General features: G+C 53.0%; 2 protein-coding genes across 2 annotated transcripts; both read right to left on the minus strand.

The window, feature by feature from the left end:
* Positions 1-117: 117 nt before the first annotated feature.
* Positions 118-687, minus strand: LOC118628201 (histone H2AX). Its single transcript, XM_036258996.1, has one exon. It carries the CDS (start codon positions 620-622, stop codon positions 191-193), a length of 432 nt encoding a protein of 143 aa, XP_036114889.1. The 5' UTR covers positions 623-687; the 3' UTR covers positions 118-190.
* A 701-nt stretch (positions 688-1,388) lies between these two features.
* On the minus strand, positions 1,389-7,044 carry DPAGT1 (dolichyl-phosphate N-acetylglucosaminephosphotransferase 1). Its single transcript, XM_036258564.1, has 9 exons — positions 6,861-7,044; positions 6,485-6,605; positions 6,112-6,325; positions 5,718-5,864; positions 3,356-3,440; positions 2,804-2,992; positions 2,493-2,580; positions 1,971-2,126; positions 1,389-1,893 (listed from the first exon to the last, which is right to left on the minus strand). Exons 1-9 carry the CDS (start codon positions 7,019-7,021, stop codon positions 1,828-1,830), a joined length of 1,227 nt encoding a protein of 408 aa, XP_036114457.1. The 5' UTR covers positions 7,022-7,044; the 3' UTR covers positions 1,389-1,827.
* Positions 7,045-13,048: the final 6,004 nt, after the last annotated feature.

Genomic DNA, 13,048 nt, shown 5'->3' on the forward strand with positions numbered 1-13,048 from the left:
CGCCGGGGCCCGGCCCCGCCTCCGGGAGGTGCCGCAGCCGCCGGCCGCGCAGGGCCCGGGGACGCCGGGCGGGCGGCCTCCGGCGCGGCGCGGGGGAGGGGCCGGGCGGGGGCGGCGCAGCTCTTCCCGTGAGGGCCGTGGTGGCCCTTAAAAGGGCCTTTGGGTGGCGGGGCGGGCGGGCGGCGGCGGCTCAGTACTCCTGCGAGGCCTGCGTGGCCTTCTTGCCGCCCGCCGGCGCCTTGGGGCCCACGGCGGCGCTCGTCTTCTTGGGCAGCAGCACGGCCTGGATGTTGGGCAGCACGCCGCCCTGCGCGATCGTCACGCCGCCCAGCAGCTTGTTGAGCTCCTCGTCGTTGCGGATGGCCAGCTGCAGGTGGCGCGGGATGATGCGCGTCTTCTTGTTGTCGCGGGCCGCGTTGCCCGCCAGCTCCAGGATCTCGGCCGTCAGGTACTCCAGCACGGCCGCCAGGTACACGGGCGCGCCGGCGCCCACGCGCTCGGCGTAGTGGCCCTTCCGCAGCAGCCGGTGGACGCGGCCCACCGGGAACTGCAGGCCCGCGCGCGACGAGCGCGACTTGGCTTTGGCGCGGGCCTTGCCTCCGGTCTTGCCGCGGCCCGACATGCTGCGTGAGGTAGAAGGACGGGGAGAACGAGCGCCTCGGAGGGGCCGACTCAGCCGCTCGCCGCAGTCGAACTGCTGCCGCGAACGACCGGGCCGCCCTTATAAACCCCAGGGCACACCTCCGCGCCCTCCTGATTGGCTCGTCCCTCCAGCGGCGTCTCTGGTTGGCTGCGGGGGAGCCTTCGCGGACGCGTCTCGGCTGAGGGAGCGCGACAGCCGATTGGTGGGATTTGAAAACCCTTTGCCCGGGGAAAATGGCGAGCAGCGCGGGCACGCTGACAGCCCACCACCGCCTTACGTAGCCAATCCGCGGGGAGCGCGCGAGATTTAAACGCGGCGGCCGGCGGCCCAAACCGGAAGGCGAAGAGGGTGGAGTCTGGAGCCGCCCCCAGAGGCTTTGGGAGAGCTGTGGGGCCTGGGGCTTTAAAGAAGGGCGAGCACTGTACGCGCCGGCGCCACGCCTCCCGGACCTGGCCCCTCCCTCCCGCCTCCGGTCGGGCCAAGGCAGAGGGAGGGGGAGAAACAGCGCCCCTGAGGGTCGAGCCCGCACACGACCCCATCGGTGGCTCCTCACGCCACCCGAAGCGTCAGGATCTCAGTGTTTATTCGACACGTCCGGTCTGGTCTCAGTGCTTTCTGCCCAGTCTCGCTAGAAGGGGCCTGGGGTCGTGAAGGAAAGAAGAAAGAAGAATGCGGCAGAGAGAAGTGCCTCCATCCACCCTCCCAATCGACCCGCAAATGCCGCGCAGGAAACACACCCACAGAACAAGAAAAAGACAAACTTTATTGTTACCACTGGAGCACCTGCGCCCCACACCCCGTCTCCTTTCACTGACTGGGGTACTTCATTTACGGGCCAAGGCGAAGTCATCGCCGAGCCCTGGCCCTGTCGCCAGCCAGGGTTATTCCCCAGGCCCACATTCCTTGAGAGTCAGACTGTGGGAAACCCACGCTGCAGTGTCCCGCCCGGGGGCGCAGGACACGGGGGACAGGGAGAGTGGCAGGTGGAAGGAAACTACAGGCCAAGTCCAATCAGTAGTCACTGGAGGGCAACGGAGGCCCAGGACGTCAATCATCACAGGGGAAGGAACGCTCAGGAGAAGGGGTGGGAGGGGCCGGGCTGGGACGCAGTCTTGGTCTAGAGTGAGGTTGGCCTGAGTCAGGAACCCTGGAGACTGTGAGGTAAAAGGCAATGATCAGGGGGCTCAGACGTCGTAGAAGAGTCGGACAAGCTGGTACCGAATGGAGAAGGTGACAGCGCTGCCCAGGATCTGCAGAGGAAAATGACCACAGTAAGAGCCACGGAGAAGGGGAAACAAGGAGGTGTCAACCCCATCCCCAACGACACCTGTAGCAGCAGCAGGAGCAGTGTGAGGTTTCTTTCATGCATGGGCCCAAAGACTTTAAGTAGCAAGTTGATGAGGGTCATGTTGTTACACTCGGTGAAGGCACCATCCTCATCATCACTCTGATGCACTGTCACTAGCTGGAGACTCTCTGCTATCTGGAAGGGCCGGAGGTGGAGAGAACTTCAGCTAATACCTATGCTCATCGAATGGGGATCTGCTTAATGTTTCTAAACTCCCCTTGGATCTAAAGCAGGCCTAGAGTCCCCATTCCCCGAATTAAGGATGGTGGCCTAAAGCCTTACCTCCTTGGTCCTGTTACCTTTAATATGATTTTTAAAAATAAATTTTAGAGAGACAGGAAGAGAGAGAAACATCAATTGGCTGCCTCCCCCACACGCACCCCAACTGGGAATTGAGCTGGAAACTTGGGTATGTGCCCTGACCGGAATCAAACCAGTGACCCATCAGTGCATGGGATGACACTCAATCAACTGAGCCACACCGGCCAGGGCCCCTCTTACCTTTAGAATAAAGGTACCCAAGAAAGAGAGGCTCTTGGTCTTGAACTTGGAATAGCTCATCTCCAGTTTACCTGTTTTAGTATTAAGTCTGTAGGGGGAAGATACATTTATGTAACTGGGCCACTACTTCAAGTGTGGTTATTTAATCAGAAGAGCACTGAATGGGGAGTCAAACAACGTGAGCTCTACTGCTGGCTCTGCTGCTTACTACTGTGAGCAGAGCTGCTGTAAACATCACATGAGATGATGGAAGAGAAATGTGCTTTGTAACTTACAAAATACAACGTCCCTGTCAAGCCCCAAGTAGCTACCTGGGCACACGGTGACGAGGGCAGGGGATGATATGCAGGAGCTGTGGCAGTGAGTAGAGGAAGTTGAACACCTGGGGCATGAAGAAGAGTAGCATAGTCTTGCTGAAGTGTCCCAAGATGCCCACCACGGCAAAGGTCATGCCAGCAAAGTAACAGAAGGTATCTCCCACAAACACCCGTGATGGGTACCTGTGTGGGGGAGAGGATCTGAGCCAGTGGCTAGAGGCCTTACCAGTCTTTTCTCTCATGCCACACACCTCACCCTGGCACTGGGCTAGCCCTGACCCTGGTTCTGACTCAGACTCCATCCAGCTCTCCCAGCAACTCTCCAGACCCAAGGCCCTGAATTCATCTATTCCTGGGGCTCCACAGCTCTTGTCCTTAACCATGGCTAGGTAGAGAGCAATTTAAGAATACGACCAGTAGAAGAGCAAGGAAACACTCAATATAGGTAGGCACAGATTTTGCCTCTCCATCTGGAGATGAGTCATGATCAGTACCATACTTGCCACATGTTAAAATAGTTGTCCCCCGATCCACATGTCTACTTACCAGTTATGATAGAGCAATCCCAAGGTGGTGAAAAAAAAGGGTATCATGAAGTAGAGGGAAAAGACATGATCATCTCGACAGTCACCTTTGGAAGCAGGGGAAAAAGAAAGAAGGAAAAAGTGATAGCCATTCCTCTGAATACCTTGTTTTTGTCTGCCTCTAAGTTTTGTTACAGGCTGTATTGTCCACCTCTCCCAAGCCACATTCAAGAACTCAATATCCCTTTTATATCAACCAGGCAATTCTCTACATTCCAGCTCTTTCAGGAACCCTTCCCAAACCAGTTACTGTCTTAAATTGGTTTAGACCACTCAGACCTACGTTTGAATACAAGCTGTACTTCCTAACCTTGGTCATGACAAATTTAACTTCTCTAAGCCTTAGTTTCCTCATCTGTAAAATATACAGTGGTTAATAACACCTGCCACTCAGAGCTGTTACAAAGTTTAAATGAGACGCCCTGGCCGGTTTGGCTCAGTGGTTAGAGTGTCAGGCCACGGATGAGTCTGGTTTCATTCCGGTCAAGGGCACATACCTTGGTTGTGGTTCATCCCCAGCCCTGGTCGGGGTCCTGCGAGAGGCAACCAGTGGATGTCTCTCTCTCAAATCAATGTTTCTTTCTTTCTCTCTCTCTCTCTCCACTTCCTCCCTCCCATTCTATCTGAAGAAAAATGGAAAACAGTATCCTCAGGTGAGGATTAAAAAAAGGTAATTTAGTCTTGGCTGATTTTGCTCAGTGGTCAGAGCGTTGGCCTGCAGACCAGAGAATCCCAGGTTCGGTTCCCGCTAAGGGCAGGTACCTCAGTTGCAGTTTGTCCCTGGCCCAGGTTGGGGTCGTGTGGGTGGCAACCCCTGGATGTGTCTCTCTCACATCGATGTTTCTCTCTCTCTTCCTCCCTCTCTCCCTCCTGCTCTATCTGAAGATAAATGCAAAAATGTCCTTGGGTGAGTCTGTAAAAAAAAATTTTTTTTAAACAAAGTTTAAATGAGATATTTTAAAGTGCCTAGCTTTAACAAACACTTATTGATGACCATTAGCCAACTACCATTAGAAACACACCTGTAATCAAAGCTGGATCTACTGACTTGTAACAAGGGAGACTTTCGGAAACCATATATCCTGGGGAACCATGGGATGTCTCAGTAAGGGGATGTTATAAGGATTTGTTTTAAGTAATTCTGAGCAGAATGCAAGGTGGCAAAGTTTTGCCCTGGTCTGGGTGCTGTCAACAGGAGTAATTCTTTGAACGTCTTAATTTTTATCTATGAAGTGGAAGGAACTGAGTTAGAAGGGAGCAGCAATCACTCACGTTAGCCAGAAGAGGGGGATCTTGGTCATTTTTGTGAGATTCATAGAGTTACTGTGGTTTTGCCTATGCTGACATAGTTGTGGAGGGGTCTGGTTTTTGTCTTAACTCTATCATGGTCACAGAGTGATTTGGGGGTTCTGTGAAATTGTTTATATTCAATAAGGGCCAATCATGGCCTACCTATTAGTGCAATTTAGCTATAAATGACAAGGCTGCTATTTTTCTCGGTTAATAAATCTTAGTTGTTGTTTGCAAAGTAAAATACTTTCTCTTATCTTCTATAATTATTTTATTTATTTTTATTGATTTTAGAGAGGGGGAAATAGAGAAACAACGATTTGTTGTTCCACTTATTTAAGCATTCATTGGCTGATTTAAAAAAAAATTTTTTTTTTTTGTCTTTATTGATTTTAGAGAGATAGGGAGAGGGAGACAGAAACATCGATGAGAAAGAACATCGATTGGCTGCCTCCTGCATGCCCCCCCACTGGGGATCAGGCCCACAACCTGGGCATGTGCCCTGACCAGGAATCGAACCTGCAACCTCTTGGTGCATGGGCTGACACTCAACCACTGAGCCGCACCAGCCGGGCATTGGCTGATTCTTGTATGTGCCCTGACCAGGAATCAAATCCACAACGTTGGAGTATCGGGACAACGCTCTAGCCAACTGAGCTACTCAGCCAGAGCTCTAATCTTCTATAATTATAATAACAATAATAATAATTATTATTATGTTTATTCTCACCCGAGGACATTTTTGCATTTATCTTCAGACAGAGCAGGAGGGAGAGGGGGGAAAGAGAGAGAGAGAGACACATCGAATGGTTGCCACCCACATGACCCCAATCGGGCAGGGGACAAACTACAACCGAGGTACATGCCCTTAGCGGGAACCAAACCCGGGACTCTCTGGCCCACAGGCTGACGCTCTAATCACTGAGCCAAACCGGCCAGGGCTCTTCTATAATTATTAACATATTGCTTTTTTCTCGAATTCCCCAACGCCAGTTTTCAGGCAACTAGTTCCCTTAACACTCAATCCCACCTACCTTCCAGCTCCACCAGGTTGAAGATGATGATTGAAGCAGAAATGACCAGTGACTGGCCAGCCTCTAAGCCATTAATTCCTGCTAGGATATTGATGGCGTTGGTACAGAATACTGCCAACAGCCCCATGTAGACATAATATAGGATACCTGGGGGAGAGGACAGTAAGAAAAGAAGCAGTGGCAAGTTTAGAATGGGAATTTAAGGATATTCTTCTGAAAAAAGCGGCGAGGACAGAGGATAGGATGAAGGGCCAACAGAAAGGGTCTGAGAGGACACAGAGACAAAGCAGGGACACTTGGGAGAGAATGGGGAGCGCCAGGAAGGATGCTCTGCTGGATCTCTTATGGGGTAAGGGTACCCTGAAGTAGGGGCTGCAGGGGCAGAGCGACTCACCCAAGTCTAAATGCAGGCCGAGCAGCGGACGAAAGGGCTTGGGCACCACAATGGTCGTGTTGCCAAAGTTGGTGAAATAGACCATGAGGAGAGGCAGCGAGGCGGCCGTGGGCAGCAGCAGCTTGTGGCGCCAGCGCAGGTTCAGGACATCATCCGCGAAGCCCAGGAAGATCATGCAGCAGATGGCCAGGAGCGCACCTATCAGGGCCACAAACTGGGGGAGGCTCGGGCAGGTCACCGCTCCACCGTACTCCCACTTCACCATTCCTGTCCAGAATTCCCGGTTTCGCCTGTTCCTTAGCCTCCTCCCCCAACCCAAACAACCCCAACTCTCCGGGAGCCCCCAGCCAGCCGCCCCCACTCACCCACTTACTTCGTGGTGGGGGAAGACTTTACACTGCTCCTCCACGAAGCAGTTCAGGAAGGGGAAGGGGATGAAGCAGAAGAGGATGATAAGGAAGACAGCACCGCTGATCACTCCCTGGGACTCTGGGCTGTGGCCCAGCAGCAGAGGGGGTGGAGGGGAGAGAGGAAAGGGGGCGTGGTCACACTAGTGCCAGCAGCGGGGCGGGAGCCACGGCGGGAGTTTCTGGGACCCCGAGTCCCCGGTTGCCCTCGCCCCTCCCCTCCCCACGCTGCCCGGGGGGCGGTCCGCGGGGCTGGCGCTGCATCTCCGCGAGCGGTCTAACAGCCCAGCCCAGCCCTGCCCACGCGCGTCCTCGGCCCGCGACCCGCGTGCCGCCGCTCACATCTGCTTCTGGCCGGATTTGTTGAGGTCCAGGCCACAAAGGCGCGCGGCGATGAAGTGGTCCCGGAAGGCTGGGATGAGGGTGACCGTGGCCACGAACCCCAGCAGCGAGCCGATCAAGTTCACCAGCAGCGGCATCGGCAGCTCCGGGAAGGCCCCCATGGTGAGCGAGCGCGGGCCGGCCCGGCCGCAGGGGCCGCCGCTCCCGGAGCCCGGGTGTCCCGCACCGGACGCTACGGCTCAGACTCGCGCCTCCCGCGAGCGCCCGGCTGCCTCGGCGCCGTCCCGTTGCAGGGAGCGCCCCGCTGGGCCCGCCCGGCTCTGGTTGGCGGAGCCGGCGGGGCTGCTGAAGCCGGCGGCGGCCATGTTTACTGTGGGCAGAGCCGCGGGGGGCCGACGGATTTCACGCTGCGCGCGCGACTCGCGAACGGAGCCACCACGTGGGCCCTGGAAACGCGCGGACGGCCAAAGCGGGCCCCTTCCTGTCGTCGTCCCGATGCACAACCCGCGGCGGGGGAAGCCCTTGCCCGGTTCCAAGATGAACGACCCTCTACCACGTGTCTGACGCCTCCGGCTCCGAGTTCCACGTCGGTCTTCGCCGCGTCGGCCTCTGCGGGTCACGTTTAAAGGGCCAGGCCCCCCAGTTGATCTGCGGCGCCTCCCAAGTGGGGAGCACGGCTCCGTGGAGCAAGGGGGTGTGGAGCAGCACCTGCCCCTTGTAAAACACCTGTTTCAAATGCAGTGGGGCCCAGCTGGGTGGCTCAGTGGTTGAGCATCGACCCTGCACCAGGAGGTCACCTGTTCTATCCCGGTCAGGGCACATGGCCAGGTTGTGGGCCCATCCCCAGTGGAGGCGGCCAGTCCATGTTCTCTCTCCTCGATGGTTCCATCTCTTTCTCCCTCTCCCTTCCTCTCTCTCTAAAATCAAGTAAGAAAAAAAAAAATGTAGCCCTTGTCGGTTTGACTCAGCGGTTAGAGCATCAGCCTGCGGTCCAGAGAGACCCGGGTTCGGTTCCTGCTAAGGGCACGAACCTCGGTTGCAGTTTGTCCCCGGCCCTGGTTGGGTCGTGCGGGTGGCGACCACTCGATGTCGATGTCTCTCTCTTCCTCTCTCTCCCTCCCACTCTATCTGAACAAAGAATGGAAAAATGTCCTCGCGTGAGGATAAAAAAAGAAAAAAAAAATGTAGTCTGAAGCCAAGGAAAATACAACTCAATTCCCGGAAACGCAGCTATGGTTTGGCAGATGATGTAAATTCTAAGGCATGGACACTTAAAAAGCCCCTCCTGCCCCGTGTTTTTCTTGTCCTTGATCTTGGTGCTTTTCCTTAAGCATCCCGCCCGGTCTCTCACCTCCTCCCTCCTGCAGTGGCAGGTGGTTGCAACCAGCACTTCACCACCGAAGGGGCTGGGAGTGCGCTCAGGTTTGGGGTCGAACCCGGTGCTTGACTTTCCTTGGCCCCTGCGGGATCACTGCATTGTGCCAAGCTACCACACCTAGGAGGTGAGGCTTCGGCTTCGGAAGGAGCTAAGGGAGCAGGAGAACCAGACCCACAGTGGCTTCCTGAGCCTCAGGAACTCAGTCTGGTTTCTTCTTCCAGGGCACCATGCCTGTTGCTTGGCACCTGTTTCCTCGCAGATAGCAGTTTACCACCAGCACCTTCCTTCTCTTTCATTCAACCCACAGGCTCTTCGGTGACAAGTGATTTCTATTCCTCAGAGAGCAGATCACCACCAGGGAGCTCGGAAGAGAACTCAAGTATCCTGATGCTTTGTCCACTCCTTGGAGTATGACAAGCTTGAGGAGGAAGGGTCAGGTTAACTTTTTTTTGGCCAAAGATAGTCCCCCCTGTGTCTCAAAACCAGGCATGAAATGTCTCTTCTACTTGAAGGCGACTCTAGTTAACAACAAAAAAACCATATACAGTAGTTATAAAACATACTTTATACATATGAAGTAATCCCAGTAATTTACATGATAGAATTCCATCAAATTATCAGTACTTATGTCCTGGCCCGTTTGGCTCAGTGGTTGGAGCACCGGCCCATGGACCAAAGAGTTGTGGGTTTGATTCTGATCAAGGGCACATACCTGGGTTGTGGTTTGGTCCCCGGACCTGGTTGGGGTCGTGTGGAAGGCAACCAATTGGTGATTCTCTCTTTCTCTCCTTCCCTCCCACTCTATCTGAAGATAAATGCAAAAATATCCTTGGGTGAGGATTTAAAAAAAATTGTTTTTCCATTACTTATTATCTCACTGGTATTCTTTCTTCCTCTGTCTCTCTCTCTCTCTCTCTCTCTCTCTCTCTCTCTCTCTCTCTCTCTGTGTGTGTGTGTTTGCCTCAGACTGGAAACTCCCGAGAGGCAGATGTTTTCTGTTCCACAGGCTGTCACCATAGGACTAGGGACACACAGACTTCTGTATACAAGGCACCACACATAATGAGCCTGGGTCTGAAGGAGCCAGGGCAATGGGAGCACATGGACAGAGCATTTAGTTGTGGTCAGGGAGGTGACAGGACCTTGAGGAAGAAGAGCATCTCCAAAGAGTTCAGTAAGTGGCCAGAGTGGAAGGGCCTTCCAAACAGGGAAAGTAAGAGGCCAGGAGCAGGCGGAAAAGAGGAGCTATGGGAGCCCCAAAGGAGGCAGCGTCAGTTATCTGGTTATCAGGAGTAGGCTGAGACTCCCCAGTCCTCCCTACTGGAAGAGGATGGGAGATTTGTTCAAAGACAAGACACTAGGGATTCATCATCCAGTACACATGTTACCATTAGAACATGGTTACTCGGATACTTGTCAAATAACCTGAATATATATTTTTATCCTCACCTGAGGATATTTTTGCATTTATCTTCAGATAGAGCAGGAGGGGCAGAGGGAGGAAGAGAGAGAGAGAAACATCGATGTGAAAGAGACACATTGACTGGTTGCCACCCACACGACCCCAACCGGGGCCGGGGACAAACTGCAACCCAGGTACTTGCCCTTAGCGGGAACCGAACCCAGGTCTCTCTGGTCCGTGGGCCAAACCGGCCAGGGCTAATCTGAATATTTTTGTTCCCAAGATGGTAAATGCCCAGTTGATTATCAGACTAATGAGGAGAAGCAAACATAACTTGGCCACACTTGAAAAGTCATGCCTTTCCTGGTAAAAGTTCAGCCCAGCCGGTGTGGCTCAGTGGGTGAGTGTCGACCATGCACTAAGAGGTCGCCAATTCGATTCCCAGTCAGGGCACATGCCCAGGTTATGGGCCCAATCCCCAGGGGTGGGCATGCAGAAGACAGCCAATCGATGTTTTCTCTCATCGATGTTTCTATCTCTCTCTCCCTCTCCCTTCCTCTCTCTCTAAAATTCAATAAAGAAAAAATAAAAATAAAAAAAGTTCAAAGCATTCGCCTGAAAGTTGAAACTCGTCCTAGGACTCATAGATTCGGTGAGCCGTCAATGGCTTTGGCTGTTTTCATGAGCCGAGCAGACAACATGTGACATGCATGTCTGTTTACTAGGGGTCCCGGACCCCCTCCCAGTGAGCAAGGCCAATCCACTATCAAGTCTGATTGCCTGACAAAGCCTGTCCCTAAAATGTTACACGGTGTCTGAAAAGTCCGTGAGACAGCTTTGGATAGTCTGGGGGCTAGGACACTTGCAGGACCAGATCTATGGCTCTTTCCAGGCGGCTGAGTTTCTTTTTTTTTGCTTTTCTTCCTGCCTCCCCTTATCAGTTTTCAAAAGCTGCTAGCTACAAGCAAGCCCTAGATCTCCATTCCATTGGGATGACATGAATGAAGTTTCAAAAGATGGAAACAATATAGGAATGTTTAGGGTTTACATGTATATTGGAATATTTTCTGTTAGACTTCTAAAACTTGCAAAGAATTGACTAATTCCTACTATTGAATGGGAAACTCTTAAGTACTGTGGGGACACAAAGTGATATAAATGCAGTTGTTTTCCTCAAGGAGTCTCCAGCATATTAAAGCAACTTGGTTGGCCCAGCTGGTGTGGTTCAGTGGTTGAGTATCGACCTGTGCACCAAGAGGTCACCGGTTCAATCCCCGTGGGGGGCATGCCGGAGGCCGCCCATCGATGTTCTCTCTCATCAATGTTTTTATCTCTTTCTCCCTCTCCCTTCCTCTCTCTTTGCAAATCAATAAAGGGGAAAATTTTTAAGCAATTCAGTTGACTGTGAGGGAAGAGAGATGAGTAAGACGGGTCCCACTCTTAAGCAGCTTCCTGGTGACGGGTAATGCACACACACGAACACCCAGCTAGACTACGAGGCAGAATGAAGTAAGTGCTACAGGGCTAAGCAAGGGAGGGAAGAGTGGGAGAACTAACCCTGAGACTCTGCCCTGGCCGGTTTGGCTCAGCGGTTAGAGCGTCCACCTGCGGTCCGGAGAGACCAGGGTTCGGTTCCCGCTAAGGGCACGTACCTCGGTTGCAGTTTGTCCCCGGCCCTGGTTGGTCGTGCTGGCAGCCACTAGATGTATCCCTTTCACGTCGATGTTTCCCTCTCTCTCTCTTCCTCTCTCTCCCTCCTACTCTGTCTGTACAAAAAATGGAAAAATGTCCTCGGATGAGGATTAACAAAAAAAAAAAAACCAGGGAGACTCACCAAGACTGGATTGTGAAGCAGGATCTGGTAGCAGAGGAGCAAGTGCTCAGTGGAGAAGAGGAAGTAAATCCCAAATCTCAGAGAACTGAGAGCCCTGGAGAAGGGTTTTGGGGGAGGAGGGTCTTCATAGTGAAACTTGACACCTGGACAACTTCCCCTGGAACCTACTGCCCTCGCCCTTGCTGCCCTGCCCACAGATAGCTTCCTCGTGCGTCCCTAGGTTCTGGCCTTGAATTCCGTCCTCCCTTCATCTCACATCTTCTCCTCCCCTCAAGATCAGGAACCCACACTCTAGGAACCTTCCGATGTTTTTGGAGTTCCATGACTACGCATGAGCAGGGCCACAGCAAGGTTTCAGTGAAATCCAGGGGCGCTCCGGCTCCCCCCACCACTCACCACCTCCTCTGGCACAAGCACCTTGTGGTTGACCTGCCAGGTTCTGCCTAGCTCTGCAATTCTCTGCTTTAAAGAGCATTCCAGCCCTGGCCGGTTTGGCTCAGCGGTTAGAGTGTTAGCCTGCGGTCCAGAGAGACCCGGGTTCAGTTCCTGCTAAGGGCATGTAACTTGGTTGCAGTTTGTCCCCGGCCCTGGTTGGGTCGTGCGGGTGGCAACCACTCGATGTGTCCCTTTCACGTCGATGTTTCTCTCTCTCTCTCTCCCTCCCACTCTATCTGAACAAAAAATGGAAAAATGTCCTCGGGTGAGGATTAAAAAATAATAATAAAAATAAATAAATAAAGAGCATTTCTTACTCCCAGGTACTCCTTCCTCAGACTAGCAACTGGACTTGGGAGAGGAGATTTAACACCGGCCCTGTTTACCTCTCTAAGGAAGGTACCGTGTGCCCAAGTCCTAGCAATGTATGTGGAGAAGGACCTCCGGGGGAATGGAGATTCTTTTGAATCCATTTGTGGGGTTTTCCTTCCCCTGCCTCCAGAAAGCAATGACAAGCCCCTGTCCTATAGGGTTGGAATCCCTATATCTTAAATCTAGGAAAAGGTGTACCTATAACACAATTTGGGGGTGCTTACTGGGATATTAGGTATTTGGATGTCAGGGTCCTCTAGCTAAATCTTTTTTTTATTATTATTACTTTTTAAAAATTATCTTAGAGGAAGGGAGAGAGAGATAGAAACATGGATGAGAGAGAACATCGATTGGCCGCCTCCTGCATGCCCCCCACTGGGAATCGGGCCCACACCCTGGGCATGTGCCCTGACCAGGAATCAAACCGGCGACCTCTTGGTGCAGGGTGGATGCTCAACCACTGAGCCACATCGGCCAGGTTAGCTAAATCTATTGACAGTCCAGTGCTACATCACCAGCTCCCTGCTCATTACCCCACCCTCTGCACATGTTCCTTAGGCAGGCGCTGTTACTATGGAAATATATTATTTTTTAAAAAAACAAGCAGCTCCAGGCTTGGGAAATATCTCCAGAACAAGCCACAGCAGCAAGGACGTTAATAGGGTGTTCCCGTGTTCCAGCTCCTAGGGGAAGGGGGGGTGGGAGTGGTAGAGGGGGGTAATGGTCCATGTTCTATACTCAACCTCTACCGGGTTCACATTCTGCTT

This window comes from Molossus molossus, unplaced genomic scaffold (genome assembly GCF_014108415.1).
Source record: "Molossus molossus isolate mMolMol1 unplaced genomic scaffold, mMolMol1.p scaffold_m16_p_13, whole genome shotgun sequence".
NCBI classification, from domain to species: Eukaryota; Metazoa; Chordata; class Mammalia; order Chiroptera; family Molossidae; genus Molossus; species Molossus molossus.

Bases quoted from the DNA above. Each gene is read 5' to 3' on its own strand.
- LOC118628201 (XM_036258996.1), bottom strand. From the start codon at position 622: ATGTCGGGCCGCGGCAAGACCGGAGGCAAGGCCCGCGCCAAAGCCAAG.
- DPAGT1 (XM_036258564.1), bottom strand. From the start codon at position 7,021: ATGGGGGCCTTCCCGGAGCTGCCGATGCCGCTGCTGGTGAACTTGATC. The intron at 6,606-6,860 runs GTGAGCGGCGGC...GCTGGGCCACAG, and splicing joins AAATCCGGCCAGAAGCAGAT to CCCAGAGTCCCAGGGAGTGA. The intron at 6,326-6,484 runs GTAAGTGGGTGA...AGCCTCCCCCAG, and splicing joins AAGTCTTCCCCCACCACGAA to TTTGTGGCCCTGATAGGTGC.